Source organism: Papaver somniferum, chromosome 10 (assembly GCF_003573695.1).
Source record: "Papaver somniferum cultivar HN1 chromosome 10, ASM357369v1, whole genome shotgun sequence".
Classification (NCBI taxonomy): Eukaryota; Viridiplantae; Streptophyta; class Magnoliopsida; order Ranunculales; family Papaveraceae; genus Papaver; species Papaver somniferum.
The window spans coordinates 1,826,433-1,850,012 of NC_039367.1; the positions used below are offsets into that span (position 1 = coordinate 1,826,433).

General features: G+C 35.7%; 2 protein-coding genes across 8 annotated transcripts; one reads left to right on the forward strand and one right to left on the reverse strand.

Annotated features, from left to right (window-relative positions):
- The first annotated feature begins 1,348 nt into the window (after nt 1-1,348).
- On the forward strand, nt 1,349-9,709 carry LOC113318058 (pentatricopeptide repeat-containing protein At5g15280, mitochondrial-like). 7 transcript variants are annotated; one of them, XM_026566180.1, is made up of 5 exons: nt 1,349-5,537; nt 6,459-6,568; nt 6,855-7,131; nt 7,315-7,479; nt 9,640-9,709. In XM_026566180.1, the coding sequence occupies exon 1, from the start codon at nt 1,564-1,566 to the stop codon at nt 5,374-5,376; it is 3,813 nt and encodes a 1,270-aa protein (XP_026421965.1). In that variant the 5' UTR covers nt 1,349-1,563; the 3' UTR covers nt 5,377-5,537; nt 6,459-6,568; nt 6,855-7,131; nt 7,315-7,479; nt 9,640-9,709. The 7 variants fall into 7 exon arrangements, with proteins under 7 accessions (XP_026421965.1, XP_026421966.1, XP_026421964.1 ...); XM_026566181.1 differs by lacking the exon at nt 9,640-9,709 and having other exon boundaries at nt 6,855-7,142; nt 7,315-7,959; XM_026566179.1 differs by lacking the exon at nt 9,640-9,709 and having other exon boundaries at nt 7,315-7,959.
- LOC113318059 (thioredoxin-like 1-2, chloroplastic) lies at nt 8,090-9,567 on the reverse strand. The gene is made up of 4 exons (XM_026566187.1): nt 9,224-9,567; nt 8,944-9,126; nt 8,671-8,835; nt 8,090-8,583 (listed from the first exon to the last, which is right to left on the reverse strand). Exons 1-4 carry the CDS (start codon nt 9,449-9,451, stop codon nt 8,320-8,322), a joined length of 840 nt encoding a protein of 279 aa, XP_026421972.1. The 5' UTR covers nt 9,452-9,567; the 3' UTR covers nt 8,090-8,319.
- Nucleotides 9,710-23,580: the final 13,871 nt, after the last annotated feature.

Here is a 23,580-nt window from a genome sequence, read left to right on the forward strand (position 1 = left end):
CATCGTTTTAGTGAAATTAGTCGTCATGTATTGGAATTCCTAGATGTACATCTGAAAGATGGTCCATCTAAAGCACATCGTTACTTCTCTTGAATGCCTTTACCGGTCTTTACAATGGAAGAAGTTGTTACTCTTGTTCGATGTTGGTTACATCGTATGATGAGACCAATGTAAAGTGATTATTTCTGGGAAAGAGTACTGGAACATTTTGTAGCGTCGCGGAACGAAACCATAAGAACCAGTAAGAGCCTAGAACTAAGATTTTCATTTATCACTAATGATGTCAAACATTACACAGAAGTTTTGTGGATGGTTCACGATAGCAATTCTGGATTATCCAACGAAGAACTGGTGAGTATACCTTTGTCCGCACTGATCAACTGCATCATAAATATCTTAACTGTTGTTTATCTGTTTTACAGAAAACCATCGCTCGCACCAAGTTTACTGAAGAAACCGGAAGATAGTTTAAGCATTTTGAATGATACGAATTTTGTAGAGATAATGTCACTGGATTTGTTGTAATTTAATTTGGGTTTGTTGTCATTTATTAAAATGTATTTTGATGTTATATGCAAGTTTAAAATGTAACAAATATCGATGAATCTGAAATTAAAGTCTGTTGTAAATTCAATATATTTTCTTTTATTGATATCACTGTCAGTTCTTACAAGATATAAATTTAGACAATAATAAAAAGTAAACAACTTCAATAAAAATTAAGTACAAGCTTTGACCTCCTGTTTATCTACATTTGACGTATCTTCCATTCGACGTGCTCTTTCACAGTTTCGCTTTTGTTTTTGAATTTTTTGTTATTAACTTTCAAAACTTGAGCTCTTCTTTGCTTTTTAACGAAACATTTTCTTGGAATAACTTCAAAAACTTGAACTTTCCTCTTACAATTTTCGATGTTTTTAAAACTTCCACATATCTTAGAAACAACGGCTTCAAGTTTTGCATCGCAAAAAAGTGTGATCGCCTTTTCAGTCATTTCACCAACAATAAAACTAAAAAATTGAAAATAGATTTAGAAGAAAAAATTCTAGAGAAGTGAATTTTGGTGTGAGTAAATTGTTTGAAGATCGCGGTAATTTATACAGATAAAAAACTGAACGTTTTCAATTTTGAAAAACCAACGGTTGTCGGTTTTACTACAAACGCCCGCAGTTGAATATCACACGCCGAATTTTTTCTTCACAGTTTGGCGGATGTCGTATGGCCTGACGCTTAATGATCAAACCGCCCACTTCTTTTTCCATAGTGAAAAACGTGTTTGGCCATCTACCTGGGTCAACAAAACTTTTCATTTGTACATGGCCGTAGGAATTGCCGAAGGAATATTTGTAACTTTGTACATTTGGAAAACATTTTAAAAGGCCCATCGTAAGTATCACTCCTTTGGGTACGGAGACTGGGGGAGTACATCCTGAAAATAAAAACATTGAACCAGAAACCAACACTCGTTCTTTGCTTCAAAAAGAAAAGATAAAAAAAACACTCACCAGTCAGAAAGAATTGGTATGTTTCGAACAACAAATTCATTCAGTATAGTGTTAATAGATGAGACGAACCCAAATACTCTATCAATCGTATCTTCATCTTCAAACACAACAGCAAATCAAGTTTCTCGATTTCCAGGTTTGTATTCATTCCCAAATTTATTCCATTAAACCCCACTCTGATAAACCCTTTTCTACAAACCTAGAATTTCAACATTCTAATGAAAAACCCATCTCATATACTGAATATTCAGACCTAATTTACAAAACCCACGCTCTGATTAATCCCTCTGTAATTGTAAAATCTCTTTCTCACAATCTTTCTTATCTCTGGGAGAATCAGAAAAATGAGAACTTTGTTCAAGTTTCATCTCTTAAAGAAATTCTTCTAAAACTCTCTGATATATCACCTGAATCTATACGTGGGTTTTGGAGGGTTTCGGGTTTGAGACCTCATGATGTTCATCAGATTTTATTGGGTTTCAATTTTGATTGTGGGAATTTTGCAAATGAAAAGGAAAAGGTGGGATTTTTATGGGAATTGTTTAATCTTGCTTCTCAGGATTTTCAGCATTTGCCACAATCATATGTTATCATGGCTTCCATGCTTATCAGGGTTGGGTTGCTCAAAGAAGGTGAGTCTGTTCTTAGGATTATAGAGCCTCTGGGGGTTTTATCAGGTTGTCATGACATCTCCAGTGAGTTGATTGAAGGGTATGTTAGAACTAGAGACTTAGAAAGTTCAGTTTCGGCATATAATTGGTTGAGAAGTCAAGGTTTAGTCTTGTCTAATTTGTGTTATAAAGGTTTTATTGAGCTTTTGATTGAAATGAACAAGATACAAGTAGCATATAAGGTGTTTGTTGATATGGTTGATGTTGGGATTGGACCTAATGACGCGGGGAAGTGCACGTTAGAAGTTATTGTAAAGTCATTGTGCAAGGAATGGAAGATTCAGAAAGCTAGAAATCTGGTTAAGAAGGTTATATCAACTGGTTTCAAACCTAGTTATGGAGTAGTTAATTTGATAGCCAATGGATACTGCGAAAAGAAAGATTTTAAGGATTTATTGAATTTTTTGAGTGAGAGAAAGTGTGCACCGGATCCGGCAGTTTGCAATAAGATTTTACAGTCTCAGTGCAGGGATTTTGGTACAGAAGAAGCTTACTTGTTTATGAGGGAATTGGAGCATTTAGGCTACAAACCTGATGAGATAACATTTGGCATCTTTATAAGTTGGAGTTGTCGAGAGGGGAAGCTGAAAGATGCTTTTATTTATCTTTCAGAACTTTTGTCTAGACAATTAGAACCTGATATTTATTCTTATAATGCTCTCATAGCTGGGTTGTTTAAGGAGGGCATGTGGAAAAATGCGAAAGAAGTATATGATGAAATGATTAGGGGAAGGATAATACTTGATGTATCTACTTGCAAGGTTCTCTTAGCTGGTTACTGTAAATCTAGACGATTTGATGAAGTGAAAGAAGTTATTAAGGAGATGGTTAATCATGGTTTAATTCAGTTATCTATGGTAGAGGATCCTCTGTCGAAGGCGTTTACAATTTTGGGTCTCGACCCATTGACGACAAAAGTGAAGAGAGATAATGATGCTGTTCTTTCGAAAGCAGAATTCTTCGACAATCTTGGAAATGGTTTATATCTAGAAGCAGATGTTGATGAGTATGAGAGGACTTTAATGGGGGTTCTAAAAGATGCAGTGATATCTGACTTTAACCCTCTGATATTAAAGGAATGTGATCTCCCTGATATAAAAGCTGCACTGGTGTTGACAGACGATATTGTTCGTCGAGGGAAGCATCCATCTTTGTCTGCATTCTCTGCACTGGTGAAAGGCCTTTGTGAATCCGGCTTGCGTTCTGATGTTGTTACAGCTATCCATCTATTAGAAGAAATGCCAGACCATGTTTACCGGTTGGATGTGGAAACTTTGAATTTTCTTATTCGTGCTATTAGCAAAATAGATGACTGTCAAAGGGGGAGAATACTTTTGGAGGGGATGCACCAAAGAAGTCTGGTAGTTGAGAACAAAACATATGGGGCTCTGTTTATTGGCTTCTGTAAGAAAAAGAGCGTAAAAGAAGTTCATGAATTTTTTGAGCTTGCTCGAAGACATAAATGGTTGCCCAGCTTGAAGGATAGCAAGTCTGTTGTGAGATATCTATGTCAGCAGGAAATGTTTCAAGAAATGTTAGGGCTTTTGGAAAGCATGTTAGATGCAAATAGTCACCTAATTTCTGATTTAAGTAATGTGTTTCTTGAAGAGCTTTGTGATTTGGGTTTTACAAGCATTGGCCAAGCTCTTGTAGAAGAAGTTCTAAGATGGGGATTAGTCCTGGATCGCACAGCTTACAGTCATCTAATAAGAGGGTTTTGTCAGGAGGGAAGATTTCTCGAAGCCTTTTCAATTCTTGAAACTTTGGTAGAAAAGGGCATTACTCCAAGTGTGGATGCATATGGTTTGTTGATCTATCAGCTATGCAGGTTCGACAAATTGGAAAAAGCTAGGGCTTTGAAGGAGGTCATGTTGAGAGAGGAATCAACTGCATCTTTATCTGTATATGGTGCATTTGTTGATGGCTTATCCAAGAATCATCAAATTAGTGAGGCAACCCTCCAATTCCAAGAAATGGTGGCAAAGGGAATCTACCCCAAAACTGGGACTTATAATGCAATGATTCAGGGGTATTGTCGAGCAGACAATTTGAGAAAAGTAAGGGAACTGGTTAGTAACATGGTTAGGAAAAATATCTGCATCTCTATCTCGAGTTACCGTGATTTGTTGAGATTGATGTGTTCTCAAGGTAAAGTGCTTTGTGCATTGAAACTGAAAGATTACATGGTGACGCAAGGCTATTCTTCACTGCATGTCTTCTATAATATACTGATCTTCCATCTTTTAAGAATTGGGAATATCTTACCTGTTACATCACTTCTAGACGAAATGCACAGGAAAGGCCTTTACCCCGATGAATTCACATACAATTTTCTCGTGTATGGCTATTATAAATGTCGCGAGTTCCCAAAATCAATGGTTTTTCTTAAGACGATGATTGATAAGGACCTAAGACCGAACAATCGCAGTCTGAAATCCATGATCACTCATCTTTGTAGTCAAAAGGAGCTCGATGAGGCATTGGAGTTGAGTAGAATAATGGAATTTAATGGCTGGAATCATGGTTCAATTATTCAAAATGCAATTGTAGAAGGTCTTCTCTCTAAAGGTAGAATTGCTGAAGCTGAAGATTTTCTTAAGCGAATGGAAGAGAAGGGTCTTAATCCCAATAAGATCAACTATGATATACTGATCAAACAGTTTTGCTGGCACAAGAAACCAAATAAAGCAACTGATCTTCTGAACGAGATGCTGAAGAAGGGAAACCTCCCGAACTCTACCAGTTATGATGCTCTCATCCATGGTCTCTGCACCCGCAAAAAGTTTGATGAAGCGCTGGATTTACATGCGGAGATGCTTGGTTGGAATTTGGAACCGAGTATTAAGTCACGGGAAATTCTTGTTCAAGGCCTCTGCACAGAGGGGCAAACTGTTGAAGCTGAAAGGCTATTACATTGCATGCTTCAATTAGGGCAAACTCCAAGCAGGACTATCTTCCAGCATATCATCGATAGGTATTCCTTAGAGAATTGTCACAGCAAAGTATCTGAGCTTTTGATTAAGATGCAAGGAAAAGGTTATGTACCAGATTTCAACACTCAGTGGTCGCTTATAAGCAACTTAAGTAATTCAAAAAAGGAAAATGGCGAAAGTGGAGGCTTTCTGTCAAATCTTCTCTCATTGAGTGGGTTTTCACAGAAGAAAAAATCTAACGTCAAAGTAGAAAAATCAGCGCACTAGATTCTAATGCCACTTCATTTGGCACATCTCATGGAGAAGCTCACAACCCTGACTGGCCCAATGGTTATTGCAGTAAATGGGTAAATATGATAGGTGGTCTGGGAAACTCAACAGACTGCCAAGATTGTTCTTCCTCCTCTGCAGATGATTCAATTGAGAAGGTAAATTCTTTTTCTTCAAATTTCAGTTTTTGACTCTCTAGGTTGCAGGGTCGCTTGAATATTAGTTTCAATCTCGGGAAAGATTGGTCTTTGAAAGCATTAACTCAAGCCTTCAAACTCTTCTCTAAAACCACAATTTTTTGTGGTTTGCTTGCTGTCTTCTGTTTTCTGGTTAGGGGTGTTATAATTTGTTGGACATCTGATAGTGATTTTTGGTAACTATATGACTTGGAAATTAAGTAGACAGGCTCCACCACTTGGTCATTTTTTATTTTTATTGATCATTTCATTTACTACTAAAATCCATTCTGCCATGCTGTAGAATCCTCTGTATCGATGGATGCGAGTGGTAGGGATATAATTTTTGTCAGATTTGTAATTAGGAACTGAATAATTGAAAACAATGTGTTGGAAGGGAGTTTGAACTTCAGAAAGAAAGCGATGATGATAGATGGGGTTAGTATTAAGATAGAGTAAGATATGCATAGAGATGGCCCATAGTTTTATTTAAATTGTGAGGTTTATGATTGGATTTTCTTGGTGTTCGAGATTCTTGTAATAAAAACCCCGTTGATTTTTTTTTCTTCGTATAAAACGAAAAGGATAATGGATGAAGCATGGCATTTTAATGATTCTTGGTGATTTCTCGGTCATTTTGTCTGATTTTGCTGCTGTTCACTTCTTAGTTAGAGGTCTTCCTTGACTCACTTAATCCAATTATCTTCTACCCACTTCCTTGATACTCGTGGCTCTAGCTCTAGCTCTGTACACATATCATGCTGTGCCTATTTTTATCATTTTGCAGAATAATTAGCTTCCGCTATTCTTGTAATTTCCCATAGCTGGACTGTTTTTATTGCATCTAAAGAGACTGATTGATTTTGTTTTTATTTTTTTATTTTTTCTTGTTCTGTTTTGAAGATATAAGGGCTGACCTAGGAACATTGGGTGACTAATTCATGCCTCAATTGACAATTAATAGTCATGAAAGTATTGGAGCCCTGAATGATACACCAAGCTCTCTAAAAGAGGTATTACAACATCACATATTAATGACTATTGGTGGATCATAATCATTTATGTGCCAGCATGTTTAACGAGATACATATTTGCTAATTCTCCTGTTGATTTCACTTGAGTAATGGACATGGAAGTTTGGTTTGTAAATCTGACAGTCAAAGTCTTTTACTTGCTATGCTCTTAGTTATACTCCCAGTTCCTGTAAATGATTTACTTATGAGCGAAAACCTGTACAGATCATATTGAAAATATAATGTGCTCGAGAGTCTTACAGTTTTATGTTGCCTCTTTCGACAGGATTCTTCCTTGCCCTTGGGTACTGCATTGAACATCCTACACATTTTATTAGATGTTTACTCTGGGTTATATTTATTTTTTACCGAGGGCTTTAGATATTTGAATTTCGAACAAATCCACAAATTGTTGGCATTGTCGAGCTACTTTGGGTCTGGAAAGAGACGTTGAAAAAGTTGCTGGCTGATCATATTCGAATTCACAGTGTTCATCATCCAAAGGGATAAGATTTACTCTTTGAATGCTAAAACTAAAACAAGGACTTGTACTAGACAAGACGGTACAGCACTGGTCGGCAATTTATTGTTTCCTCTTCTTTTTCATGTTTATCCATGAGAGTTCTGTGGATTTTTGTGGATTTTAATCGCTTTCCACCTCAATCTTAAGTGGATCTCATGTACTAAATACTTATGATGTACTTAAAAAGTAAAAACCCATCTAACTGGTGTGGTAATTTGTACAGGTTACTTTATAAATTGGCGTGGGCGATGGCTGTTGAATTTAGTCATTCGGGGCGATGGCTGTTGAATTTAGTCATTCGGGGCGCAGACTAGCAGCAGACGGTTGGTGGTTGGTGAGGACTTCAGGTTCAAGGTTTTCTGAGCCCCTTTAAAACGTTTAACTTCAGGTTCAACCTCATTCTCTCAATATTATTGGTCTATGAATAAACTTGATTTACAAGGCATACCAGTTAATCAATAATTTAATTTTTAAAGAGTGATCTTAAACTTATATTCTACTCGATTCAACTTGGGTTCCCAATCCCGTGCAAACTGATTCACTAGTCTGCAAGGAAAAAACCCATCTGGTGCTACTCTCTTGAGGAGAATCAGCTCTTCGATCATTAAACCACTGAAACATTGATCTCTAGATTATGCAGCTGCAGCAAATGGTTCTCAGAGACATAGATTTTGCCTAAACACTTACTAGAATGGGTTTCTAAAATAGATATGGTCCTGAATGGAATTTTTTTTGCTCCCACGCTGCTCCAGCAGTTTTGATCTAGTACCATCACAATCAAACATGCGAACTTTTCAGCAACTATCACAGTATGTCAAATGCCTGGCTGTGAATCTTTGATGCTGCTAGATCAACTGTTCTTGAACGGAATTTGTTTGCTCGAAGTTACCAAAAGTTACCAAAACATTGGGAAATATGAACTGCATTTAATCAATTCACGTGACAATGCCCATTGAAATTTGCCATTTCTTTTTGTTCTTCTTACTTCGTAGTCAAGCTGATCTGAACATAATACTTCTCATTGAATTATGGATAGAATCATAACACCTAAAATCTTGTACAACAATTGACTAATGTGTAGGCTTAAACCAGAAAACTTGAAAGCCTACTACTTGTGGAAACCCTAAAAATAATAATCACAAATAGATATATACAAAACAGAAAAATAGAGCTGCTTTTAATTTGGGATGACTAAGCTTCAACTCCATCCTTTTCCATTTTCTTATTCTTATGCCATTAATACTGCAGCATTGTTATCATCAACAAAGATGTTATCAGAAGAAGAACCAGCAAAACCCAAATTGGATAAAACCAATTCTTCAATTGTCCTATCATTGATTCTTCTAGATCTTGAAGTGGAGAAATCAAAATCAAGATTAATCTCTTTAATTTCAGCTAATTTTAACAACTCTTTCTCTTCTAATCCTTTTGCTGGTCCAAGACTACATCTTTCTGTTCCATGTTTTGCTAATGCATCTTTGAATTTCTTAATCTGCAAAAACCAAAAACAGAACTAATTAGAAAAAGGGGCAACAAAATGAATCAAAATTGAGAAGAAGAAGAGATTTTGTGTTCTTACAGTTGCATTGGTGCAGCTGAAACTGCATAAACGACCCTCAGCTCCTCTGTAAAATCTAAAGAATGGTAGTACATGAATGTTGAGACTATAACACATTGGCTTAAGATCTTCATAATTCACTTTGAAAATTAGCGCATTTGGATTCTGCTCTGCAATTTGGCAAATCTGCAAGATCCATAACAAAAACAAAAAAAAATTAATCAAAAATTATATAAATAAGAACCCCAAAACTTGAATTTTGAAGAAAAATTTAGATGAATTTTGTCTAAGTACCTTGGGATGCAGAGCTTTACAACCACCACAACCAGGAGAATAGAAATCAAGTATAACAAGTTTATCACCAGCATCTAACAGGGATTCTACTAGTTCTGTAGCTGAATTGATTTCAATCATGTTTGGTTTTAGAGTTTTATCCCACCATCTCATTGAACGGCTTACACACAGTGATGCTTGTGCCTGAAAAATTAACCCCAAAAAATATTAATCAGATTTTTTCAATTAATACATTGAATGAAAAAAACCCTAGAAGAGGAGAAAAAAGTAAAATACGCACATTAACATAGAAATTTGAAGGAGGGGTTTTGAGAAGAGTCTGTTGTTGATCTGAAACAACAGCAACTTGAATTCCTTTAAATTCGGTCTTCAACACAGGTAATTCAAGAGTTTTCTGAAATAACAATGGAGAAGCCATTGGAGTAGAATGAACAGCTTGGGTTCTTCTCCTTTGAAACTCATTAGAACCAGAAAGGAAACAAACCCCAGTTTTCAAAGAAGAAGCCATTGGTGAACCAATTCAGAGAGAAAAATATTGACAGAGAAGAAGAGTTTTATGATCTCAGAAGAGAGAATGGGAGATTGAAGAGAATATAAAAACAGGGGAGAAGGAGGAGGAGTTGGTGGGGTATTGTGGTTTTATCTGTTTTGAAAGTTTTATCCATTACTAATCCATGACTTTTTATTTACTGACAGTCTGACACCAAGTTTGATGAGTTGTCAAGGACGTTTTGTGGATCATGCGGTTTCGGTTTTTTAGGTTTCGGTGGATAATTCTAGTGGTCCTCGTGAGGTTTACATAAACCCTAAGAGGGTGTTTGGATGGTAACAAGCTTTAGGGGAAAATGAATTCTTATTTTCTCGGACAACCAGACTCATATGGATCTGACTCAAAAATTTTAATTACTATAGAAAACTTGTATGTTCAATCAAATATGTGTCCCATAGGTATACTCTTATGGATCTGACTCAAAATTTTTAATTACTATAGAAAACTTGTATGTTCAATCAGATATGTGTCCCATAGGTATAAAATTATATCTGACTTAAATATCTTTGTATGAGATCTTGAATCCGAAAGATGAAAACACATATTATTGGATATCTAATTAGGATCGAGTCAGATTCATATCACGAGTAAAAGCATGTTTGTTTTTTGCTGACTCGAGGTCTGGATCACGAGTAAAAGCATGTTTGTTTTTTGCTGACTCGAGGTCTGGATCTGATTCGGTCCCTGACTTTGCCCGAATCAGATGTCAGACCGTTTGATTTTTCTTTTGAGTCAAATCTGACTCGCGATCTGAGTCAGACCTAACCCCTGACTCGGATCAGGTAATAAATTATCCCCAACTCAAGGTAATAACTTATTGACTCATACTTTTGAGTCAGATCTGACACAAAAAACAAACATATTGAACTAATTTCAGACGAATCAGGTGAGTCAGAAGAAAACAATGACGCTCTAAGATCCAAATAAACAAGATGTTAATTTTGGAAATCAAAATTCAATCCCTGGTGAAGTAAAATATTTTTTGTTGATGAGTCTTAAGAACTACGAAAAACAAAACTGCTAAAAGTATAAGTTATATTTTGCTTTTTGCATCAACTAGGACCGAAAGTACTTTCAAAAGTTAGAAGTAAAAAATAGAAGAAAATTACTACTATTTTGTTGCAAAAAACTAATTTCTTTTTTAAAAGTAATTGTTTAAGGTGTATCCAAATATGGGAAGAAATTATTTTTTACTTCATCTGGAATTCACTTCCAATGTGATTTCTGACTTTTTTACTTTCAAAATTTATTCTATACCACCAACCCTCCTGCATTGCTAAAGGTAGAAGTTTTCCTTTCTGACTGCCAAACATGTTATAGATTTTTGACACTATCAAAACACCGGAGTTTTGGCAGTTACCGTTGGTTTGGTAAAACGGCCAAACCGCGTTGTTGACTTGTTATTTCTATTTCTCAAACCGGATAAGGCTCCCTCGATAATGTAAATATTCAAAGTATTTGAATTGGAAATAATTCGTTGGTAATTCCAAAATTAGTGATTAGTTTGGAAGGGAGATCTAATGATTTAAATAAGGGCATCAATTATTGCCTACTAAAATGGGGTGAAGATGAGTAGGATCATTGTCATTCCACCATCACCATGTACCGGTGAGGAGACACAAGCTATTTATTTTCTACCAATGAATTATTGTCATCTTGTTTTGTTTTAGTTATGGTCAATAAAATCTTACTAATACCTTTATTCATTTTGTCATTAACCATTTCCCCCGTGTATAGTTATAGAAAAGTAATACTGTCATTTTTTCTTTTAGCCTAAAACAAGGTGATACTATCTCTACCCCGGAAACAGAGATGGTATTGTATTAGATTTCCAAGTACTTTTAGGCAATTGCATCAGTCCGAAATAGGGACTTCAAGGCTCAAGTAGCACAAAACCAGTAATACCCAAACCCTTTCCCTTATAATGCAAGCGACGGGTAAGGGATTGACGGATCAACTGCTACATATCCTCACCATCTGCTCCCAGCTTTTCCTTGGTGACGTGTCTTCCATCTAAACCCCGTCCTTGAATTCTTTGGGACTCATGGTGGGTACCTGGCTGAATGCGATCGGCCAATTAGGACGCGACACATCACAAGAGAAAAGCTTTTGGGGAGAAGTGGTGGGGTGTAAAATATTTTCAGTGATCGGGGTGTCAATAGCATACAGTGATGCAGCATCATAAAAGGGCACGCACGCGCACATACACACACAAAATTGTGTATTGGCAATTGTATATTTAAACATCTTTGAAATGTATGGAATTAGTCCCTAGAAGTAACATGTATGATGACCACGCCCCCTAAAAAGGACTTCCGGGAACACGAAACAAAACTTCAAAATGCATTTACCAGTTTGAAGTCTGTCACCATAGATGGCATTTGTCAGCATGGGCGGAGCTACACTTTGATTTTACCTAGCCCTAAAGTTCGGAAAAACTTTGAATTTTACTTTCGTTTTTAAGCCTGACTAAAAAATCATGCCTAAAAAATAGGCTTAACCCAGGTGCAAACAAAAAAATCAAGCCCAACTAATTTCCAAGCCACTCCCAGATGTGAAAATGAGATCCATTCTTTCAGATTTTTTCACTGAGAAACCCACGGACAGAAAACTTCAGGCGCGCCCCCATTTTTCTGGAAAAAAGTATTCTCAGACCCATAGTTTATAAAATTCTGTTTCATTCTTTCTTCTTCTTCTTCTTCTTCAATTCCTTCTCTCTGTTATTTCTCTTTTATCATTAGTTTTACCTCAGCTGAAACCAAGAGAAGAGATGGAGGCTCCTGAGGGTGAGAGCTGATGAATGTCGAGAGCAATTTGAAAAGAAATTGAAGGGGGTTTCAGCAGATTCATGAAACTGAGAAGATGAAGATAATGATTTAATCAGAAATTGATCGAGATGATGATGATGTTAACTGTTATCGATTCAATACGATGGGGGAGATTTGAATTGGAATTTAGTGTTTGAGTCTGTATGAAGATGGAGGAATTGGTTTGACTTAGGAGATGGGTTTGATGATTTGAGAGATTACACAATATTTGAGAGTCTTTGAAGATTTGGTTTATATGGTGTAACTGCCGTGAAGAAGAATGGGTTCGAGTGTAAGAAGATCTGGAGCTTTAGAAGCTAGGTTTGAGCATAATTTGGGGAATATGGATGTTGAACTCATGGATAGTGGTGTACTGAAGTGCAGTTGAGCTGAATTGCTTGAGCTCATGGAGGATATGGGTTGATTTGATGTTTGCTGTGTTGGTAGGCGATTTTGCTGCGCACTGTGAAGGGGAGTAGAAATGGCTCAAGTATTGAGATGTTAATGATATTCTGGTGATACTGTGAATGGATGGAAGATATGGATTTCATGGGTTACTGAAATGAAGTAGATGTATGAATGGCTTGGTGCTGGTATTGCTGCGATAAGGTGGAAGTGTTAGTGTTCTACCGGATATGGAGTAGGTGGTTCAGTGCATTCAATTGTAGGCGTGTGTTGGGTTATGAAGCTGCTACAACTGGTTGGCAGAATGGATGAAGCTACAGAAGTTAGGTTGCTGCGGCTATGGTTCATGGGCTGGAGTGTTGTTAGGTGCTTCAGATGGTGGTGTTTGTTGTGTGGAGTTGGTTTTGAAGAAACTGGTGATGTCGTGCAGATGAATGAGAGTGCAAAGATGAAGCTGCTACAGATGTTGTTTTGAGTTGGAAATGGTTGCTGGTAAAATGGGTTTTCGATGGAGTCTGTGATGCTGTTGTAATGGACTAGCTAGTGTTGATGCAGATGCGAAGATGGTGATAGAAAATTTTGCTATGGTTTGCTGGTGATTCTAATGGCTGTGATGTTTAGGAGTTGAACGAGCAAAATAGGGATGTGGTTATAAAATTCTGTTTCGTTATAGCGTGTTATAATAATGTAGGAGTTAGAAAATTAGAGAATGAGAATGGATGAAGAAACCATTCGGTTCATCTTTTTAGACTTTGGTCTGGAAATTTCATAGTAGTGGGGCGAAATACTAAAATAGTGGACTCGGTAGATTGAAAAATGGATGCATAACACATTATCCGACATCTTTGTTATTTTGTGTGAAATTGAAAATTGATGCATAATGCATCATGCAGTCGAGAAAATGGATGCATAACCTGATATGCATCCAAAATACGGCTGCATAATGCATTATGCATTGAGAAAATTGTTGAATAATCTTTTATGCATCGAGAAAATGGATGCATAACCTGATATGCATCCTTAAACATAGTTGTATAACGCATTATGCATCAATTTTTCTATACGCACTAAAATCAACCAAAACAATGGCTACATAACGTGTTATAGATGCATAACTTGTTATGCAGTCGAAAAAATGGTTGCATAATTCGTTATGCGTCTGCATAATGTGTTATGCATCTTTTTTGGAGTCTGTATAACGAATATGTAGTCAGTTTTCGAAATTTTTCCCTGAAATGATGATCACCTCCGATTTTTTCGTGAAAAACAAAAATTTGATATTGTTGTTTATACTCGTTGCGTAGCTCTCTTAAAAATATTTCCAACAATATAAAATTTGTAAAATTCCAAGACGTGGATTTTTAGATATGTTATATCCAAGTTTGCTTACCAATTATACTCCTGAAAAATTAGGCTGCATGACGTGTTATGCCTGAAAAAATAGTATGCATAACGAGTTATGCATTGATTCTTAATAATTTCAGATAATTTTGGGTGTCACGGTATCTAAAATTAATTGTAGGTATGACAATAAGAATATTATTTATTTTGTGTCTCCCCCTAATTTCCCCCCGCAGATTCAATTTCTAGTTCAATCACTGTTTGTCGGTTACGGTAAGGAGGTGCTCATCCAATTTTTACAACTCTATTAAACTTACACTCACATTAACACCGAAATTCAGGACTTTTATAAAAGGTTACCAAATTCCACCAGGATTATTAAATTCTACTCCCTCCGTCCCAAATTAGATGAGCTAGTTGAAGTTTGCACAATTTTTAAGACAATGAGGAAAGGGAACTATATTTAAGTGTTCTTTACAATTATACCCTTATAGATAATAACTAGTAAAACTTAGAAACAATTTATCTCTTCAACTATACCATAATTTTTCATAAACTTTATACCGTTGAAAAGCACTTTAAAATACTTATGCACCGAATATAAACTTGTCTATCAAATTATACATATTTCTTACGGTAACAATAATCAATTAAAAGAGTAGTTTTAGAAATATCCCTTTGATTAGTGAAATAGCTCATCTATTTTGGGACAAAATTTAAAACCAACCAGCTCATCTAATTTGGGTCAGAAGAAGTCTGTGATTGAAGGTGGGTTTGTTTTTACTTATTACTAGGTACTGATAATTCCCATAAATTTTGGTAATTAACCCCAATATCAACTTAGTTTTAATTTTCCATATTCATCCAACATATAATCATGGATGAGACATTCGATTATTAAAGCAACAATGAAAATGGATGGCTTCGTCACATACAAGTAGGAGCTGTTACTAAAGGCAAACATTGGCAATAAATATGATATGGTTAAGTATTATTTTGTTACTACATGACCTGGAAACTAGTAAGTAGACAGGCTCCACCATTCGTTCATTTCATCATTTACTACCAAAGAAACCCTCCGGTTGGGCATCCTTGGTATGGATGGATGTCATGCGAGTGGTGGGAATACGATTATTTTGTCAGATTAGCCCAAGGCTTAGGAACTGAATTATGTGTTTGGAATTCATGGAGAAAGCGATGAATAATATAGATAGGGTTAAGTTTCAGATAGAGAAAGTTTGGCCCATAGTTTCTGTTCAAATTGTGGGTGTGGTTTTTAATTGGATTTTCTTGGTGTTTGAGATTCTAGAAACAAAAACAAATTGTTTTTGTAGTGGATGAAGCATGGCATTTAATGATTATTGGTAGTATTTGTCTGTGTTTTTGTTCACTTCCCATGTCTCAGTGGTCTTTCGAGACCCGCTTAATCTCATCTGTCTATCCATTTCATTGATACTCGTGGCTCACAGAAAAGAACGGATTAAATTAAGATAGAAACTACATAGAATCATAAGGATCTCTGATTCTAGCCAATTGGCTAGGTGAAGCCGCCAATTTTCTAAACCAATAATGGATAATGTATACTTGGTTATTACCAGTTTTGCTGAAGCCAATACTAATATAGAAATTCATTTATCGGGATTACGTGTCTTATGTGGATTGGTACCGGTCTTAACAAAATTAATATCAATCCTTTTTTTCTTTTCGTAATCCAGATAAAAAATAATATTAAAGTTATTAGTAATTTCTAAAGATATCTAAAGAACAATTTCATGTAGGGGTACTAGCGTGTGAGTCTGATGTCTAATACTCCCTTAGACAGTTAATGAGAACATGATTTGTGCTGGTTGGTTTTTGTAAACTCATTAGAACCAGGAATGAAAAGGCCCCGCTTTTTAAAGCTTTATCCATTACTCGTACCATTTTATTTCCGTAGGACATACTAATTGGTCCTAAGAATAATATATTAGAGTTAGTTTGGTTTAGTTGATTCAGTCCTGTGTCTGTTTGTTCCTTTTAAAAATATAAATTGTTGTTTTCAAAAAATTATTGTTTGGTCCTAGGGTGGACAATATCCACGCGGGATGATGTCATCAATGATGTCATAGTCCTTTGATAGTGGCAAAATACTCTTTTTTATCTCTTAATAAAAATAAATAAATAAAAACTTAAAATATCTTTTGAACAATATGTCCAAAAATGAAAAATTTTATATATTCGAAAGCCCTCGACGATAGCGTTCCAACGAGTACCATTGTTGCTACGTTTCGAAGCTTTTAATTTTTGACTTATTTTTAGCTATAAAATGAATTATTATACGAGTTCATTCTACAAAATGAACTATTATACGAGTTCATTCTACAAAATCAACTACTTTAATGAACTATCATGCTAGTTAGTTTATTCCAAAAAGTGAACTCTTTGATTAAATAACATACGAGTTCATTCTACAAAATGAACTACCATACGACTTCATTCTACAAAATGAACTGGTATAATGAACTATTATTACGAGTTCATTATACAATATGAACACCTATCACGGGTTCATTCTACAATATGAACTACCGTTTACGAGTTCATTTTATAAAATGAACTACCATAATGAACAACTATTACGAGTTCATTCTACAATATGAACACCATTCTTAATTACTATTACGAGTTCATTTGACAACATGAATTATCAATCCTACAATATGAATAACTATTATGAGTTCATTCGAAATTAAGAACATCTAACACGAGTTCATTCTTCAATATGAACTATAATAATGAACTACCATTCCGACTTTGTTCTTCAAATTGAACAATTACTATGAGTTTATTTTACAAAATAAATTGCTAGTGTATACAAGTTCATTCTACGAAATGAACTGCTAGAACTAGAATGAACTATCATGTTATAAAATAGTGTTCATTCTCGAATATGAACTACTATTATGCCGAAAAAAATTAAAAGCTCCGAAACATAGCGACAATGGTACTCGTTGGGCTATCGTCGGGGGCTTTCCTAATATATAAAATTTATTAATTTGTGACTTATATTTTGAGAGATATTTAATTTTTAAACTTTTATTTATTAAGATTAGGAGGAGAGAGAAATTAATAGAGAAAATAAGAGAAAGAAATAGTATTTTAGATATTTTTATATTTTTAATTAATAATGGACCAAATGAAAAAGATGATTTTTAAAAAGACCAAATAGATATGGACCGCCTAAAAGAAGACCAAACCATATTTTTTCCTTTATTTACCGACTGTCAAGGCCCGGCCGTGGATGATGCGGTTTCGGTTTTTTATCATTTTAGTGGTCCTCCTTATACACAAGCCGTGTATTTTAGACACTGGATATTGGGAACTCAACAGTAGAGATGTGACAGTGAAGCAACTAGGGTGTGTGTTTGTTTGTTTTGGCACTTATTGTTGGTTGTTGTTGAATTTTCACCGAGTTATTTAAGAACTCATAATTGGGGATGGTAAAACAATAAATAAAATTATGATCATTATCCAAATAAATTTATTCATGAGAACTACTTATAGTTTATAGTAGTTTATTCGGTAACTGAAAGCAAAAGTGTTAGAAGCAGGTTTTAATTTTGTATGCTTCACGACTTAAAGTATATCCAAACACCCAAAATTATTGTTTTCGTTTTAGAAATTAGACGGAAATTTGATGCCAACTTAATTTCTGACTTTTCGATATCGTTTGAAGTTAGAAAAAAAAATATTTTGGCTATTTGTAAGCTTCACAAGGTATATCTAGTAACCCAGCCTAATTTCTGACAGCAGAAGGTGAAGTTTTTCTTTGCCAAACATTCTATAGATTTGTAGCATTGGATTGTAGTATCCAAACGGTAACGATTAAAATACTCGGAGTAACAAGAGTTTTTGTTTTGGCAGTTACTGTTAGTTTGGAAAAACGGCCAAACCACGTTGCTGACTTGTTATTTTTACTTCTCAAAACGGATGAGGCTTCCTTTATTTTTTATTTTTTTTGGTTAAAAAGGAATCTTTTCATTAATGGGATTTCAAGGTTACAATAGTTTAAGATCGAAAATAAGAGAATACTAAGTGACAAGAACATACCGTAAGAGTACAATAACGAGAAATCCGATAAGAGAAAGAGAAGGATTACCGGAGTAAGACAAATACAAGTATGAATAAAATCCGATTAAATAGGAAAAGGATGGTTTTTCTCGGAATTAAATTCCAACCATTTAGTTTGTTTTTTTAGAAAGAAATGCTCCCAAAGTAGGAGTGATTTGCTCAAATCTCTTATAACTAGTGATGAAGCTTCCGCCGTCAAAAAGATCACCTACGGAGATTCCGTCGCCGGATAAGTTGATGATGAAGATTCCGTCGCCGGAGACAACCAAGATGAAGATTTCATCGTTGGAGAGCATGGAGAGCATCATTGTTGAGTATTGATCTTAAAACCCAACCCAATAACCAAGAATCGTCATTAAAACGAAGATAAACCTCAAAAGAGTAGATAAAACCACTATAATATATTTTCTCAAATTTGCTTCATAATAATAAAAATATTTCCTTAATGAATCAGTAGAAAGAAAAAAAACATGCAAAGTATAAAACAATGTGCCCAAAAATAAAACAAAATTGTCTTTTTTAAAGAGTGGGCGGAGGTATAAACCACGCCCCACACAAAAGAAAAAAAAAACCTAGGCGTGCACTATATGTCCGCCTGGTGTGGACGTGGACTATACGTCCGCCTGGTGGTGGAGCGTGGACTATACCAACGCTCGATTATATTTGGGTTTAATCTTGGTCCCAAATCAAATATACTCTGGGCTTTAGTCGTTGATCAAAATTTGATCTATAGTACGTCCCACTACGTCTATTCAAAAGACCAAATATTTGGGTTTAGTCGCCCACTGTGGACGCTCTTATGCAACATATTGTTTCCTCCTCCATGTACTTTCTGCCCTCGATCGATTTCAACATTATCTTTGAAAGCATTTTCTACCTTTTATATATTGTGCCATTGAAGGTATTCTTAAGGGTTTAATGATGTCGATGGATTTGTGTTCTCCTTCGTATTTGTATAGTTGATACAGTAGCCACTTGGTCAACTTCTCAAAAAATTGCAGGGACATGAAATTCCCCGATATTGGTTGCTTTAACATATGATGATCTCTCCGTCACCTGGATAGCGAGAGTGTTTCATTATCATCACCATGCATCACATATATATTACAGGAGGAAAAACATCAGGTTTAACCATGCTGGATCACCCCAGCATTTGGGTTCCTATGTAGACCAAAAACAACAACTTCTAGGAAGTCTGGTTGCATGACAAAAATACTGACCGATCTTCTTTGAAAGTACACATGAAATTACTACACATCCGGCGCCTGGAAACAATGCTACATTCACCGGGGCATGAATCCCGTGAATGTTACCGTAAGACACAACTAAAGGGGACCCATAAACCCGTGAGACACGGGATTTCTCCCGGTACCCAGTCCCTGTCAACGTAGCACTACTCTGACAGATGTGACTGGCTGGGGAAAATAAAAGAAAATATTACTACTTTGTACATGAAGCCAATGAGAGTCGTTTTAGAAAGCAACAATGTGTGGCAACTGCATTTACCTCCTCCAGTATGAAAATGAGATTGGGCTCTTTACAAATTCTAGGATCCATACCTTAAATCTCTATATAATTTATCTAAAGAACGAATATGGGCTCCTCCCCTGGAATCTCTATAAAAAAACATTTAAATAACGAAAAAGAACGGATATCTGTTGCTGGTTTGCATACGAAATTACAAGAAGTGTTTTGGAATCCACTAACAAATTGCTGAACACGTACTTCATACGGACTAAAAGATACTACCTCCGTCCCACTATTAAGTGACCTACCTTATAAGATCACTTAATAATGGGATGGAAGGAGTATTAAGATGCATGATAATTGGAAATGAACGGAGAAACCGACGTGTGAAAGTAAATTTACAATTATATTTTTTAAAAACCAGACAAAGGAATTGCGTCTGACCTAAGCTAATCGCCAAGGTGATATGCAAGCTTTTGGAGCCCTATCGGCACTGTGATGAAAATACCCTATTTGACTCATTACCAAGTTAATCGTTCTTTAAAATTGGTTAACCTTGAAAAGTTAGCAAACCTTTTAAAAATTGTGAATTCGCCTCGGGCAACATATCATTTTTTTTCTCAGTACAGTTTATTTGAAAGCATATTTGTCTCTTTTATGTGATGTGGTTAGTGATCTGTCGCAGGGGCAGAGCAAGCCCAGTACCAGCGCAAGAGTGTGCACTTACATCCCCTATCCTGTTGGCTCCAAAGCCTATTTTCGGGCCTAATTTTGTTCTTTTGCAACCATTCCAACAAAATTTATAACATATTTAAGATTAAGGAATTTATAAAAAAATTAAGCGCTTGAATGAGAATTATTTTGAAGATATGATGTATCACGGTCTCGATGACACTTTTTGTTGATAGTGTAAAAGCACATGAAAATTAGGTAAACCAGAAGAAAAAAAATATTAAAGAAAAATTGGAACATATAGCTTTTAGTCGATCTATAAAGCTACGATAAATATCGTATTTTTTGATAATATAGATACACAAAATATTAGTTCATGAATTATTTTATTTGAATATTTTATTAATTATGAACGGAATTAATTTTGAAATACGGATCTAATATTTCATAAATAAGAAACAGACCCGGGTGAAAAACTAGTTATTATCAATTATGAAATTTAAAATTTTATTTTGTTGGTACTTTTTTTCTTAATAATTATTTTTGGCAATATTATTCGAATTATTATTTAAGTTAAAATTGTTAAATGAAAAAGTGGTCGTATCCTTTTTTTCAGAAACAAGGGGAGTTAGATTTCCAAATATTTTTAGACAACACACCAATCTATAAACTTTGACTCGCTCCCAAGTTCCCATAGCACTATACCGGTAATACCCGTTGCTTAGAGCGTCCACAGTGGTGCGAGTATAACCAAAGACCAAAGAATAAAAAAAAGACCAAATTTGAGTTTAGTCCGTCATGTGGTGTAGTGGGAAAAAAGTATATTTGCTCGCGCGTTGATAAAGATTACGCCTGGAATCAGGCGTTGGTATAGTATACGCTTCAAAAACAAAAACAAAAAAAGAAAAAGAAAAATGGGGCTGAGGTATAAAGCTCGCCCCATGCAAGTTTCATAAATTGTAAAGTTGAAAATGGAGTGGGGAGTTAAGTATATGAACGCCCCATTTCGCGCGTTAAGTTTATGAATGCCCCATCGGGCGTACATTTAACCAACGTCCCGTTTCAGGCGAAGTTTATATGCACACCTGTTCGTTGGACGTTAACTATACCAACGCGCGATGAATGGCGGAGATTATATCAACGCCCCTTGTGTAGGCGGACATTATATCAACGCCCGATGTGTAGCGGAGATTATATTAACGCCCGACTATATTTGGATTTGGTCTTGATCGCCGACCAAATTTGGTCTGGATTTTACTCTTTGATCAAATTTTGATCGATGGTCCATCCCACTACGCCAGCCCACTCAACTAAAAATTTGGGTTTACTCATCCACCGCAGTTGCTCTTACGCCTTATCGTTCATAATGCGACCAATGGGTACTCCTAGCATCAGAAAAGAAAAAAAGAACACAAAATTGTGTACTGGCAATGGCATAATCATGCAACCTTGCTTATTCAATCATGGATGAGACAATTGTTAAAGCAACAATGAAAATGAATGGCGTTGTCATATACAAGTAGCTGTTACTAAAGGCAAACACTGGCAATAAATATGATGTGGATAAGCATTATTTCTTAACTACATGACATAGAAACTAAGTAGACAGGCTCTCCACTTCCATTTGATCATTTTCTACTAAAACCCTCCAGTTGGCCATGCTGTAATTTTCATCGTATCCTTGGTATCGATGGATGCAAGTGGTGGGGATAAGATTATTTTGTCAGATTAGTAAATTGACAGACGCCCAAGGTTTAGGAACTGAATTATACTGAAAACTATGTGTTTTGGGTGTCAGACTTCAGAGTGAAAGCGACGATGATAGATAGGGTTAAGTTTAAGATAGAGATGGCCCATGGTTTCTGTTCAAAATTGTGTGGTTTTTCAATTGGATTTTCTTGGTGCTTGGGATTCGAGAAACAAAAATAAATTGTTTTTCCTTGGAATAAAACAAGAATGATAACTGATGAAGCATGGCATTTAATGATTATTAGGGATTTGCTTGTGTTCACTTCCCACATCTCAGTGGTCCTTCGGCCCATTTGCAAGAATTTCGAGCTAGGAAATGGATGTGCCGATGTGGTAATGAGTATTGCCGCATGGCACAAAATTAATACCAGTAATTTTGTTAATACCGGTAGTTTTGTTAAGACTGGTACAATTCAGAAGTTTGGTGATCAGAATTATATCATTTTATGTGGACTGGAAGAGGACCTAGCAATACTGACACCGGCCTTCAGCAACATTAATTTATGAAGAGAGTAAAAGTACATTTCAAAGTAGGAATACTAGTTCGAACAGTTGTGTGAGTCTCGTGCCTAGTACTCCCTTCGATAAGAACCTTTGGTGAGAACATAATTTTGTGGTGGTTGGTCCTGTAAACTCATTAGAACCATGGAATAAAAAGAAACCACTTATCCATTACTACTTTTTTTTATTTACCGACTGTCAAGGGCCGTTTGTGGATGCGGTTTCGTTTGTTTTAGTGGATTCTTATGGGGCTAATTTCCGGTATTTCCATCAACAGTGAGAGGCCGTTTGTGTTGAGGCCGTTTGTGGATGCGGTTTTACATAATCCCTGTACTTTAGACATTGGATTCACCGATGGAGATATGATGCCCAAAATTGTTTGGTTTGGCAGGTACTGTTGGTTATTGTTTTTATGAAACGGCTAAACCGGGTTGTGGTTTGTTATCTCTCCAATGGAATGTGTGTGAAGGAAAAAGTCATAATCCACCTAAAATCTACAATAATATCTATAAAAAATCATCTCCAACCCATTGATGTGAAGATGATGTGGCAAAAAAAAAGGTTAGACATTCTCTAAATGAACCTCTAATTTTAGACATTCACTTAGAGGATGTCTTCCCATCCTAGTCACACTTTTATTAATAAAAGTCAATGGAAAATACAAATAACAAGGATTTTAACCAATTACATGCCTACAAATAAGTAAACAAATAATAGAAAACTTTATGGGTTGGAGATAAAACTTTTTTTCCTAATATTTAGGATTTTATACTCAAAGGATGTCTTAGAAGTGATACCACATATGAAATGTTCACATTCACCGTTGGAGAAGCTCTTATCTTTGTTATTGTTGAAACCGGACAAGACTCCCTCGATAGCGTCATTGGCTTTTTAAACCGGAAAATTTCCGGTATTTCCATCAACAGTGAGAGGATTCTTATGGGGCTCAACAAAAAAGAATTATATAATGGTGGGTTTGTTTGTTTGCAGAATTCACAATTTTCAGGAATTTATAATGCTAGAATTATAAATTCT

Excerpts from the sequence above, each read along its gene's own strand:
- LOC113318058 (XM_026566180.1), top strand. The coding sequence starts at position 1,564 with ATGAGACGAACCCAAATACTCTATCAATCGTATCTTCATCTTCAAACA.
- LOC113318059 (XM_026566187.1), bottom strand. The coding sequence starts at position 9,451 with ATGGCTTCTTCTTTGAAAACTGGGGTTTGTTTCCTTTCTGGTTCTAAT. Across the intron at positions 9,127-9,223 it reads CTTCAAATTTCTATGTTAAT|GCACAAGCATCACTGTGTGT; the intron begins GTGCGTATTTTA and ends TTAATTTTTCAG. Across the intron at positions 8,836-8,943 it reads GTAAAGCTCTGCATCCCAAG|ATTTGCCAAATTGCAGAGCA; the intron begins GTACTTAGACAA and ends TGGATCTTGCAG.